This window comes from Pan paniscus, chromosome 8, assembly GCF_029289425.2.
Source record: "Pan paniscus chromosome 8, NHGRI_mPanPan1-v2.0_pri, whole genome shotgun sequence".
Classification (NCBI taxonomy): Eukaryota; Metazoa; Chordata; class Mammalia; order Primates; family Hominidae; genus Pan; species Pan paniscus.
The window spans coordinates 131,724,257-131,737,539 of record NC_073257.2 but is presented as its reverse complement, the minus strand read 5'-3'; the positions used below and the strand labels follow the sequence as shown (position 1 = coordinate 131,737,539).

The 13,283-nt window shown below is 45.3% G+C and overlaps 1 protein-coding gene across 4 annotated transcripts in view; it reads left to right on the top strand.

Moving 5' to 3' along the window:
* The first annotated feature begins 4,336 nt into the window (after positions 1 to 4,336).
* MCMBP (minichromosome maintenance complex binding protein) overlaps positions 4,337 to 13,283 on the top strand; it is a 48,063-nt gene continuing 39,116 nt past the window's right edge. Inside the window, exon 1 of one of the 4 annotated variants that reach the window (XM_024930538.4) lies at positions 4,337 to 8,666. In XM_024930538.4, the coding sequence (XP_024786306.2) occupies positions 8,609 to 8,666 (58 nt within the window). In that variant the 5' untranslated portion in view covers positions 4,337 to 8,608. The remainder of the gene's footprint in view (positions 8,667 to 13,283) is intronic. The other 3 variants (XM_008950976.4, XM_003825655.6, XM_063607920.1) reach the window with 3 other exon arrangements.

Genomic DNA, 13,283 nt, shown 5'->3' with positions numbered 1-13,283 from the left:
CTAGGTGTGGTGGCGCATGCCTGTAGTCCCAGCTACTCATGGCTGAGGCAGGAGAATTGCTTGAACCCGGGAGACGGAGGTTGCAGTGAGCTGAGATCATGCCACTGCACTCCAGCCTGGGTGACAGAGTAAGACTCCATCTCAAAAAAAAAAAAAAAAGTGGCATCAGGAAGCATGTCTGTCTCTCTTTGGCAGTCCATTTCTTGCTGGTAAAAGTTTGAGGCCTAAGACTTGCTTTTGAGGCCTGCACAAGTTCCTAGCTTTTTTGCTTTTTTTCTTTCTTTTTTTCTGAAACAGGATCTTGCTCTGTCACCCAGGCTGCAGCACAGTGGCGTGATCACAGCTCACTGCAGCCTCAACCTCCCAGACCCAAGCGATCCTTTCACCTCCGCCTCCTGAGTAGCTGGACCACAGGCCTGTGCCACCATGCCTGGCTCATTTATTTTATTTTAATTTTTGTAGAGGTGAGATCTCCTTATGTTGCCTAGGCTGGACAGTTGCTGGCTTTTTCAGGCCCTGCTCCTGGTATTTTATTTCCAGTCCGTTCCGAATTCTTTACTTCCTTATCTGATTCAAGCTCATTTTTCAGCCTAACTGGGGGTTAACTTGAAGTGATTTGAAATAGGCTCCAGTAGGAGAGGACCATCCTTGATTTGAACTTTGCTGTAAGGCTGGATTCTTCTGATTACCCAAGAAGTCTCAAAGGACCCTTGAAAATAGTTTTCAGCAAAAATTTTACCTCCTGTGATTTGAATATTGAATTGATTGGCATTTCCAGTCCTGTAACGTTCTAACATCTCTTGTGCTGTCCAATCTGGTAGCCTCTAGCCACCCGTGTCTAGTGAGCACTAGAAATATGACTATCTGAAGTGAGAAGTGCTATAAGTATAAAATACATACAGAATTTCAAAGACTTCAGGGAACAAAGTAAAATATCTTATTAATAATATTTGTATTGATTCTTTTTTCAAATTATATTATTTTTGACATGCTGGGTTAAATATACTATAAAAACTAATTTATGGCTGGGCATGGTGGCTCACGCCTGTAATCCCAACACTTTGGAAGGCCAAGACGGGTGAATCACCCCACCTCTACAAAAAATACAAAAATTAGCCAGGTGTGGTAGCACGTGCCTGTAATTGCAGCTACTCAGGAGGCTGAGGCAGGAGAATCACTTGAACCCAGGAGATGGAGGTTGCAGTGAGCTAAGATCACACCAGTGCACTCCAGCCTGGGCAACGGAGTGAGACTCCATCTCAAAAAATAAAAAAATTAAAAATAATTTACATATTTATTTTTACTTTTTAAAGTATGACTGCTGACAACTTTTAAATTACATACATGGCTTGCACAATATTTCTAAGCGAACTGCATATACAAACAGACAATGGTCAGATTATATTTAGTTTTTATTTTTTTAGACAGGGTCTCAATCTGTCACCCAAGCTGAAGTGCAGTGGCACAATTACAGCTCACTGCAGCCTCAACCTCCTGAGTTCAAGTGATCCTCCCACCTCATCCCCAAGTAGCTGGGACTACAGGCACACACCAACTAATTTTCATATTATTGTTAGAGACAGGGTTTCACCACATTGCCCAGGCTGGTCTCGAACTCCTGGGTTCAAGCAATTCACCCACCTTGGACTCCCAAAGTGCTGGGATTACAGGCATGAGCCACTGTGCCCAGCAGTCAGACTATAGTTAACAATAAAACTCTGACCCACAACCTCTGCAGCAATTAGACCAGATACGTTGTGACTCGGTCAATGAGTGCCATCTTCCGTATTTTTTGCCTACCCCCAAAAAACAGAAACAGTTCAGGAATCCCCCCTACCTTTTTGTGTTCTAAGACAGGGTTAATTGCAAAGGACCACTTTGCTCTTGCATATTCCAACATAAGAACTGCCTCCACCCTTCCACAATGATTCCTTTGTTTTTATAAAGCCCCAAATATTAACCCTCCTGTTTGAGATGTTCATGAATGAATGCTCTCCCGCTTGCAACAGCCTGAATCAAATCATCCCTATTTTTCTGGAGCATTCTGCTTTCATGTATCACCACCCACTATCTGACCACGAAATTAGAGCCACATTATTTTCTGTTTCTTATGATAGCACCTCACTTCTGATACCAATTTCTGAACTAATAAGAGCAAATGCTGGCAGCTGTATAAAGAGACCTCAGACTGCAATGTTCACATAAAAATCCAAGGTGTCTTTAAGCAGATCATTCTAGTCATCACCCTCCTATGCATCAGGAAGGAGGAAAAAACATGCAGGGCCAAATCTTTTTCCCCTAAAAAATGGAAGTTGGGCTGGGCACAGTGGCTCACATCTGTAATCCCAGCACTTTGGGAGGCCATGGCAGGAGAATTGCTTGAGCCCAGGAGTTTGAGACCAGTCTGGGCAACATAAGATGTTGTCACTATAAAAAAAGAAATAGAAGTGGGAGTTCCAAACATCTCACTCACTCAGAGTTCATTGGTAAGAACTTAATCACACAGCCTTATCTGGCTGCAAAGAAGTCTGGGAAATGTGGTTCCTTGCTGGGAAACCAACCTCAGCTACATCTCTATAGGTGAGAAATGCAGTTCTTCGCTGGGCAACCTATCTGTAACTATGGAAGAAGAGGAGAACAGTTTTTTTCTGAGGCCTCAATAAAAAGAAAAAAGAGGAAAAAAAGATAATCTTTAAGGTAATGGTGGTAGAAGATCCTAGGAAGACAATTTTGGACCAGAAGTAAAAGGCAGCAAGTCCAGACTGGAATAGGTCAAAAGACTCTGGAAAAGAGGTCCAAGAAAATGAAGTAGTGTGTCTAAATATCTGATGTGTCTAAATATCTAGAGATGATATTTAGGCAGTTTATAGAAAGTGGGCATTATTCATTCAGCAACTATTCATTGAGCATCTATTATAAATCAGGTACTATTCTAGGTGCTGGGAAACAAAACATACAAATACCAAAATCATTGCTTCAAGGATCTTATAACCTAGTGGAAAATCTAGTTGGGATTGCATTTTTGATAAGTACACAGAAAACTAGCAAATGTTTACCCCATTTACCGCAACCTGGAGGCAACTACTTTCACCTCTTTAAGCTGATTCTTTCAGTATTGCTATATTTCTAAATTAACATGATTCCATTGCTACTTGTGATTTTTCCTTTTTTCCTCCATTGCATTATCTGTTAATTTTTCAGAAGAAAGATTAGGATTTTTCTCTTTTTTATCTTCTTGGTCATCATCACATATGTGAGTCCTTCGCATCCCCCCAGCCTCCCAATATAGTTAACTATAAAGTTGGTTAGATCAATGTTCAAATTTTAACTTTATTGTGACCATGTAAACACTTTTAATAGCAAGTCATATACTAAATTGTAACTATTTTAGTTTTCCTGTACAAGTTTTGGTTTTTGCAGTCTTAAAGCTTAAAAATCTTTCCCCCACAATTTTCACCTAATTTACTGTTATTTATCTTTCAAATTCTAGTGTAAGTGTCACATTTTCAGAGAAGCCCTGAAGCATCCTTTTCTCCTACCCCACAACTCTTCCCCATTCTCTTGTTTTAGAACATTTTGTGCTGCCATAACATTGCCACAAACTGGGTAATTTATAAAGAAAATTTATTGGCTGGGCGCGGTAGCTCACGCGTGTAATCCCAGCACTTTGGGAGGCTGAGGCAGGTGGATCACCTGGGGTTAGGAGTTTGAGACCAGCCTAACCAACATGGAGAAACCCCGTCTCTACTGAAAACACAAAATTAGCCGGCCATGGTGGCACATGCCTGTAATCCCACCTACTCAGGAGGCTGAGGCAGGAGAATCGCTTGAACCTGGGAGGTGGAGGTTGCGGTGAGCCAAGATCGCGCCATTGCACTCCAGCCTGGGCAACAAGAGCCAAACTCTGTCTCAAAAATATATATAATAATAATAAATAAATAAATTTATTTCTCACAGTTCTGGAGGTTGAGAAGTTCAATATCAAGGTGCTGGCATCTGACAAGGGCTTTCTTGCTGCATCATCATAAGGCAAAGGGAAAAAGGGTGAGAGAAGGTGAAAGAGAGCATAAGGAAGAGCACGCATGTGTGTGAGTGTGTGTCTGTGTGTGTGTGCATGCCTGTACACACGCGGAAGAAAGAGCCAAACTCACTTTTATAACCAACCCACTCCTGCAATAGTGACATTAATCCCTTCATAAGGGCCCTGCCCCTGCCCCTTAAAGTTCCTACCTCTCAACTTTAAGGGGGACACATTCAACCCTTAGCATTCCCTCACTAGAACATATACACATCTGTTTATTCCTCTTATAAATATTCACCTATTCTTGCCTAGCACCTCTCGTGAGTAATTAGTAATAAGTCTTCTGCTAGACTGTATGTTCCATGAGGGCAGAGATGGAATCTCTTTTTTCACCCCGTATTTCCAGTGCTCTCTCAGTAATTTTTTTGTTTGTTTGTTTTTGAGACGTAGTTTCACTCTGTCGCCCAGGCTAGAGTGCAGTGGCACGCTCTCGGCTCAAAGCAACCTCCGCCCCCAGGATTCCAGCGATTCTCCCGCCTCAGCCTCCGAAGTATCTGGGACTACCGGCACGTGCCACCACGCCCAGCTAATTTTTTGTATTTTTTTTTAGTAGAGATGGGGTTTCACCGTGTTAGCCAGGATGGTCTCGATCTCCTGACCTCGTGATCCGCCCGCCTCGGCCTCCTAAAGTGCTGGGATTACAGGCATGAGCCACCGCGCCTGGCTGCTCTCTCAGTAATTTTTTATAGACAGAGTAACTTAATGCCCTCCATAAAAATACAGGCTCGCGGTCAGGGCAGAAGTGTGGTTACTGATAGTGGGAAAAAAGAAATCTTGCCATAGAGACAGACCTTCATGAACGCTCCCCTGGCCTTTTACATTTTCATGACTACTTATTATTATTGTCATTGTTATTATTTTTAGAAATGGAGTGTTCCTCTGTCTCCCAGGCTGGAGTGCAGTGGTGCGATCATAGTTCACTGTAACCTCGAGCTCCTGGGCTCAAGTGATCCTCCCACCTCAGTCTCCCAAGTATCTGAGACTACAAGTGCACACTACCTCCCCCAGCTCCATAACTACTTAGTATCAAAACGTCTTGCCACAGAAAAATCAGAGGGTTAAATTATTCACATTATAAAATAATTACATTTCAGAAGGATCACAGTGTCTCCTTAAGTAAAATCCGAGCAATTTTTTTTTTATAAATCACTAAATACTCTACCAAGGAAGAAACCAAAAGAAGTTTTCACAGAGATGGGATTCACGACTTGCTACCCCAAAATATGGCACCTTGGCATATTAAGTATTTTAAGCTGAAGGAATTTGAGAAATAGCACATGCAGGAAAGGCTCCCTGGCCTTCCCCTGAAGCAGATTATAAGACCCTGACACGAGAGCTGCCCTCCCTCTTCCTGGAGGACAGGAGCATCCTATCTTAAAGATGAAGGGACACAGAAAGGAATCTAATGCACAGGCCTTGCTAAATTTCCCCTAGTTTGCTGGACTTAGCTCACAACCTTTGTCCTATCACATTCTTCCATGACTCTCTTCATCAAACCTAGCATAAAAACACTTGGTTTTAACGCTTCTTTGGATCTTCATTTCCTTATGAAGTCTCCCATTTCTTGTAAAACGTATATGAAATAAAGTGCATGCTTTTCTCTTGTTAATCTATCTTTTGTTACAGGGGGTCCAACGTAGAATCTAGAAGGGTAGACGGAAAAGATATTTTTCCTCCCTTACACTAGCCACTGCTGAATTGGTATCAAGCTGCAATTTAGATAAAGTAAATTTGAATTTACAGGGATTTAAGAGCAGACATTTCCATATCATACATTTAATTTGCCTGTTACTGGCCATGAAGCGAAAATATGGGATTTCCCCTTTTGATGCCAGGGTCTTGGCAACCCTGTCTCCTAAATGAATGAGTGGAATGGTGGTAATGACCTGGATTTGAAACTCAAGTTTTCTCAACATACCCAAACTCACAGGAACCAGATGTACAATTGAGTGTGTCAATTAATTACCTTACACTAAGAAATACAAACTCTTCGTTTTTGCCCTGAAGTAAACCAGAATGTCACCCCAAAATGTGCCACTTTGGCATAAGGATTATTTTCATATTATTAATTTAATTATAGTATTATTATCTTGGTAACTGAAAAGTAGATCCAGACAGTCTCCAACTTAACGATGGTTTGACAAGATTTTTTGACTTTATGATGGTGTGAAAGCAACACCCATTCAGTAGAAACCATACTTCAATTACCCACACAGCCATTCTGTTTTTAAATTTCAGTACAGTATTCAATAAATTGCATGAGATATTCAACATTTTATTATAAAACGGGCTTTGTGTTAGATGCTTTTGCCCAACTGTAGGCTAATGTAAGTGTTCTGAGCATGTTTGCAGTAGCCTACTGATGTTTGACAGGTTCCGTGTATTAAACACATTTTCAACTAATGATATTTTATTTTTTTGAGACGGAGTCTCGCTCTGTCACCAGGCCGGAGTGCAGTGGCATGATCTTGGCTCACTGCAACCTCCGCCTCCTGGGTTCAAGTGATTCTCCTGCCTCAGCCTCCAGAGTAGCTGGGACTACAGGCGTGCGCCACCAGGCCCAGCTAATTTTTGTATTTTTAGTAGAGATGGGGTTTCACCATGTTGGCCAGGATGGTCTCCATTTCTTGACCTCATGATCCGCCCGCCTTGGCCTCCCAAAGTATTGGGATTACAGGAGTGAGGCTCCACGCTGGGCCTCAACTAATGATATTTTCAATTTACAATGGGTTTATTGGGATGTAACTCCATCCTAAGTAGAGTAAGTAGAGGAGCATCTGTACAAAACAAGCTCCCTACCCTTCCACTATGTACCTAAGAGCAGGACATACATTTTCAAAGGTGTCCCACCTCCTCTTTCTACCAGGGACAAAAGTTAGTCACCAGAGACAACTTTAGACCCTTATCAGCCAGCGATGGCGCTAGAGGAACCTACATAACACACTTTACTCACTACCTGTAACTACCATTAGTTTCTGCCTTCCCACTCTGCTGTTTTTGGAAACCTCAAACTGCTTTCGCCATTTCTCCCCAGTTATTGTTCTTTATTGTAAATGCTACGTAATTCCCCCATTCTAAGCCACCTCTTCGAGTTACTCTTCCTTGAGTTTTGCCCATGTAAGATGTACATGTTACTAAATTTTTCTTTTGCCAATCCGAGCTTTGTGATAAGGGCCGCAGTGGAGAACCTAGAAAGGTAGAAAGATTTTCCCCCCTTCCTACAGCCCCAAGGAGGGTTTGAGACACGGGTTCCGTTTTTTTCCTTCAGCTTCTCACTTTGTAGATTCCATTCAGGTCATTCCCCTTCCGTCACCATGCCCTTTTTTCATTGAGTAGATATATGTGATGGGCCTGGGGTTTTCTTAGGTACATTTCAGGCCCAGGGGAAACACAGTTTCATTCTTTTTTTCTTTTTTATCGGACAGCCTCCTGAACCAGAAGAGGTTCAGAGCGACTCCCACAGTTTCACTCTTGAACTTGGGTATTTTCCAAATTGCCTCAGCAAAAGGCTGCTGTAGTCGGTCTTCGTAGCTTCCTTCTCCAGGGTATCCTAGCGGCGCGCAGTGCAGGAGCCTCGCACCGCTCCCCGACGGCGGCTGCCAGCTTCCAGACAGACGCCGACCCGGTGTTCGCAGCCAGGGCGCAGGCCGGGCCCGGAGCGTTTAGAGCGCCCGCCCGTCGGTAAGGAACCGTCCCTGAGCCACAGGGCCTGACGCGACTGCAGAAGGAGCGTGGGGTCCTCCGTGGTTCCCCTTCTCTAAATGTGCACCTTCCTCAGGGAGACCTTGTGCAGCTGAGGGAAAAGTCACCACTCAGGGTTTCGGGCCGGGGACCCAAATAAAAGTGCTGCCATCAGCAAAAAAAGAAAAAAAAGGCACGAAGAGGAGGTGGGCGGATTCCCAAGGCGGTTTCGCCCACTAATTTTGCCCAGAGATGACTCTGAGGTCTCTGACCTTAATGCTTTTCAGCTGTTGTGCAGACTCGCTTTGCCCTCTTACAAGCCCACTATGGGAGCTCCCGCTACACGCCGGCCCAGGGGTACAAACGACAACGTGCCGCCCTTGGAACGCGTCGCCGGGCCCCGCGCTGAGCAGCCTCCAGCGGCGCTGCGTGCCCTTCCTTTTGCCCGTCTCCAAGATGGCGGCGCCGCCGCCGCCCCTCCTCCTCGCCGCGCAGAGCCGCGCTGCGCCGCGCGCTCCCGCCGCCCCTCCCCACGCGAGCTCCACCCAGGTCGCAGGCAGCGCGGTCGGCGGCGGCTATTTCCCGCCATTGTGCGAAGTGAAGGCTAGGGGCCCGTACGCGCCCGCCTGACTGTCGCCAGCAGCTCCTCGGCGGCCCCACCGCAGCCGCCGCTCCCTGAGGCGCGGGAGGCCCGCGCCCCGCGGCTCGCTGTGCGTGGGAGGGCGCGAGCGAACGCGGGCGAGGAGCGGCCGAGCCGCTGAAGAGGAGCTGGGCGCCGGCCGCCCGGCCGCGCTCGGCCCGCGGATCGCCTCCGCCCGGTCTACGCCGGCCCCGGCCCCTGGCGAGATGCCGTGTGGGGAGGATTGGCTCAGCCACCCGCTGGGAATCGTGCAGGGATTCTTCGGTGAGTGGCGGCGCCGGGGGGCGGGCCGGGCGGGCAGCCGAGTTTGCCGGGCCCCGGAGCAGGGCCCCGCCGCGCGGCCCCCACGCGGTACCATCTCGAGGGCTCGCGTGGCCCGAGACGGGGCCCCGGGGCCTGCACCGGCCCCAGCTGGGACAGCCTCTCCCCCGGTCGCAGCAGGCAGGGGCAGGAGCCGGGCCGCAGGTACCTCCCACCTGCCCGAGTCGCAGCTTGGGAGCCGCCAAGGTGAAGTCGTGGGGCGCGGGCTGTGATTGACGGCCTCGCTCCCAGCCTGTGGCAGGGCCAGGGCCCCGGCCCCGGGCGCAGCAAACTCGGAGGTCCTCGAACCCTGGGGAGGGCCCGCAGAGCCGCGGGGAGGGAAAACCACTTTGCCTGTGGAAGCCCACAGGATATTTCAAAACTTCCGGTGCGTCGGGGAGTGCTCGCTTGCACAGAAGTTGGTTCTAACTCCTGTGCTACCCTCATTCTCTCTTTCAGAGATAAGATTTAATGTTCATAGCTTAGTTTTCCTGTTGGGATGACTTTAGAACCCATCTAGTCTGAATCTGCTCCTGTGCCAGAGCCAGCAAGAAATATTGAGCTACTTGAGTTTGTACACAGGGCTGAGAATCCTGCAGGCGAGCTTAATAAATTTTGGTTGCGATTGCTGTTGCTACTTTACTGCGAAGGGTATACGAAGAAAAATTTATATTTGTTGTCGTTAACTGGGCATTTTGACAACCGTTCCATTCCCCAGTGTCTTTTTACACGTAATGAGTGGCGGAGTCAGATCCAGCTAGAAATCACTGTAGATGGCAACACCTGACTTGTCTGGAGTTAACTTAGAGTTGTAGAGCGGCCTTAGCTCATTGAAAAAAACATCTTGGGGTACTAGGGAGAAAAGGCAGTGGGAAGCTAAATCATCCTCAGCAGCCAAAATCGACGGCAAACAATGTATGGTATTTCTTATAGGAGGGCCTCTAGTGCTGACTCAGGAAGTCCTTATTAATTTACCTGTAATTCTAATTAGTTTAGTTACCTGGCTTCGCAGGCTGTAACTAAAGGCATTACATTAGAAAAAAGCCTGGATAGACGTCCGAACTTAGCCAGTGAACACTGACAGCCTGATGAAGAAATTTAAAACTACCTTCATACTTAAAAAAAAAAATCACTATATAGCAGTCAAGGGTGCTTTGAGGAAGGGGCATATATTTATCCACTAAATCCTAGTAATTTATGTTCATAAAAATTCTAGAATTGATAATCGATGCTCAACACAATGGCCCCAAAATGTCAAGTGAAGATTCAATTGTAGCATTGGTTTAAGAGGGTGCAGATGCATAGATACTTTTTAGGAAAAATCCCTCCGAAGTAAAAAGGTTTGGTGCTTAAAGGGTTAAATTTCAGTTACTAATATTAGGAAGTTTATTTATTAGAAATACCCCATACTCTGATTTTGCTGGATAAATGAGATGATTTCATATTTGATAGAGATTTGAATGTATTTGTGTCAAATTTTGTCTTCTAAATGTATGGTCCTAAGGGACACATCTCATCATAGTACAGGAAGGATGTAACTTAGATATAAAATAATAGCTTCAGAGTATTTTATAAATTATGTGGATTGTTGTGGGAACCTGAGAATTTTCTTGATGTGTTTCTCCCCAGAATGTCTTGTTCCCGTGTACGTTGTGTCTTATAGAAAAGTCATAATGTGTTCGTAGAAGCTGTTGCTATATTTTCGTATCACTGTGATTGTATTGCATATCTTTATTATAACAGCATTACAAGTATGTTTGTGTGATAACTTATAGGCACTTTTTGGTTTAGGAGGAAATTGTTTTCCCCCCAGATAGGTAATGCATATGCATTGTACAAAAAGAAAAAAGCAGTTCAGTAACATATAGCAGAAAAGGAAAGATCTTTGAAGATCCTTCACCTTCAAGATAACCACTGGTTCGTGGTTGTGTAGTTTATTTTCTCTGCATATATTTAGACAGTTTTTTTAAACTGAAAAGTTAAGTTTTGTTGTGTATTTTATTTTGAAATATGCTTTTTTTTTTTTTTTTGAGACAGTCTCGCACTGTCGCCCAGGCTGGAGTGCAGTAGCGCGATCTCGGCTCACTGCAACCTCCGCCTCCTGGGTTGAAGCGATTCTCCTGCCCCAGCCTCCGGAGTAGCTGAGACTATAGGCGCGCGCCACCACGCCCGGCTAATTTTTGTATTTTTAGTAGAGACGGGGTTTCACAATGTTGGCCAGGATGGTCTAGATCTCTTGACCTCGTGATCCGCACGCCTCGGCCTCTCAAAGTGCTGGGATTACAGGCGTGAGCCACTGCATCCAGCAGCCTGAATTTTTCCCTTTCTTACTGTCCTTGTCATATAGTATTGTATAAACTTATTAATCCTGTCATATATTTTAAGTTAGGTGTCACAATAATCTAGAGTGTGCTGTCCAGGGCAGTAGCCATGTGTGGCTATTTAAATGTAAATTAATTAAAATTACACAAAATTAAAAATTCACCTCCTCAGTGTTAGCACATTTCAAGTGCTCAGTAGCTACATGTGGATAGGGGCTATTATATTAGCACAGATCTAGCATATTCCTAACATCAGGAAGTTCTATGTACGGCACTGATCTAGAGGACACCGCTTTTTAGTATGTGATGCTAGTTTTTTTGGATAACCAGCTACTCACTGACTCTCTTTCAGGATCTGAATTTGGTCACTGTATCTTATCCGTTCTAGGAGTTTTGTTTTTGTTTTTGCTTTTTTTGTTTTTGAGATGGAGTTTCGTTCTTGTCACCCAGGCTGGAGTGCAACAGTGTGATCTCGGCTCACTGCAACCTCCTCCTCCCAGGTTCAAGCAATTCTGCCTCAGCCTCTGGAGTAGCTGGGATTACAAGTGCCTGCCACCATGCCCAGCTAATTTTTTTTTTTTTTGAGACTGAGTCTTGCTCTGTCACTCAGGCTAGGGCGCAGTGTTACAGTCTTGGCTCACTGCAGCCTCTGCCTCTTGGGTTCAAGTGATTCTCCTGCCTCAGCCCCCTGAGTAGCTGGGATTACAGGTGCATGCCACCATGCCCAGCTAATTTTTGTATTTTTAGTAAAGACAGGGTTTCACCATGTTGGCCAGGCTGGTCTTGAACTCCTGACCTAGTGATCCGCCCACCTTGGCCTCCCAAAGTGCTGGGATTGTAGGCGTGAGCCACCACACCGAGCCGCTAATTTTTGTATTTTTAGTAGAGACAGGATTTCACCATGTTAGCAAGGCTGGTCTCGAACAGGTGATCTGCCTGCCTCGGCCTCTCAAAGTGCTGGGATTATAGGCGTGAGCCACCGCGCCCGGCCCAGACCCTCATCTCCAATGCTACTGTCATAATTAAAGCCATCGTAGTCTCTTTCCTGGATACTGGAACAGCCCTCTGACTGGTTTCTTGCCTCCAGTCTTGCTTCTCTTCCACCTGCCATACTGGAACCAAGTCCTTCAGTGACTTCTTGTTACCCTTACTATCTGATCCAGGACTTTTAAAGTGGTTTATGAGGCCCTTTTTGGCTCCACCCTTGCCTTGCTCTGAGACTTTATCACTGCGTACCCCCTCCTCATACTCCATCCCAGCCGCACTGAACCTTTTTTCAGTTCTTTAATTTTGAACCTGTGTCTAGGCCTTTTTGCATCTGCTGATTTCTTGTGCCTGATTCCCCCTCCCATCCCATGTCCACTTTTCTGGCTAAGTCTTACTTTTCCTTTGGGAACTTAAGTTAGGTACCAAAGTAGGGTACCCCTGCTCCATGTTACTGCAGGATCCTATTATATATGTCTTTGAAAAATAGTGTGTAAAGCGCATTGTTGAAATTCCTTGTTTTGGAAGTTCCTTTGCTGGATTTTGACCCCGCGAATTCAGGGCCCCTGTATCTGCATTATTCACCACTGTATCCTAATTTCTTAGAATTTGCCTTGTACATTGAAAGTGCTCAGTGGACACTTGTTGAACAAAAGCAGTGAAAAGACTGATTAATCAGAAATGTTAATTGAAATGGCTAGTGAGATCACAAATCTCAAAATTTTTCTTTTCTTTTTTTTTGGAGTCAGTGTCTTGCTCTGTTGCCCAGGGTGGAGTGCAGTGGCGTGATCTCGGCTCACTGCAACCTCCGCCTTCTGGGTTCAAGCCATTCTCATGCCTCAGCCTCTCGAGTAGCTGGGATTAAAAGTGTGCACCACCATGCCTGGCTAATTTTTGTATTTTTAATAGAGACAGGGTTTTGCCATGTTGGCCAGGCTGGTCTTGAACTCCTGGCCTCAAGTGATCTGCCCCCACTTGGCCTCCCAGAGTGCTGAGATCTCAGGTGTGAGCTGCTGCGCCCAGCCTCTTTAGCTGTTTTCCCTTCAACTATTGGTTAGACCAAGATCATTATTCTCGTTATATTTAAGGTTCTTTGGTTGTATCTAACAGAACTAGACTAGCTCATGCAAAAAAGAGCAGGGTTGGGTGAAGAGGGGCAGAGCAGACTATTTTATCACTAGCATTTTAGAGAATTTAAAGCAATAATAAAATGAACTAAAAGTTAGTTGGTCTGCTTTTTATTATCACCATGAATCTAAACAGACAATCTGTGCCC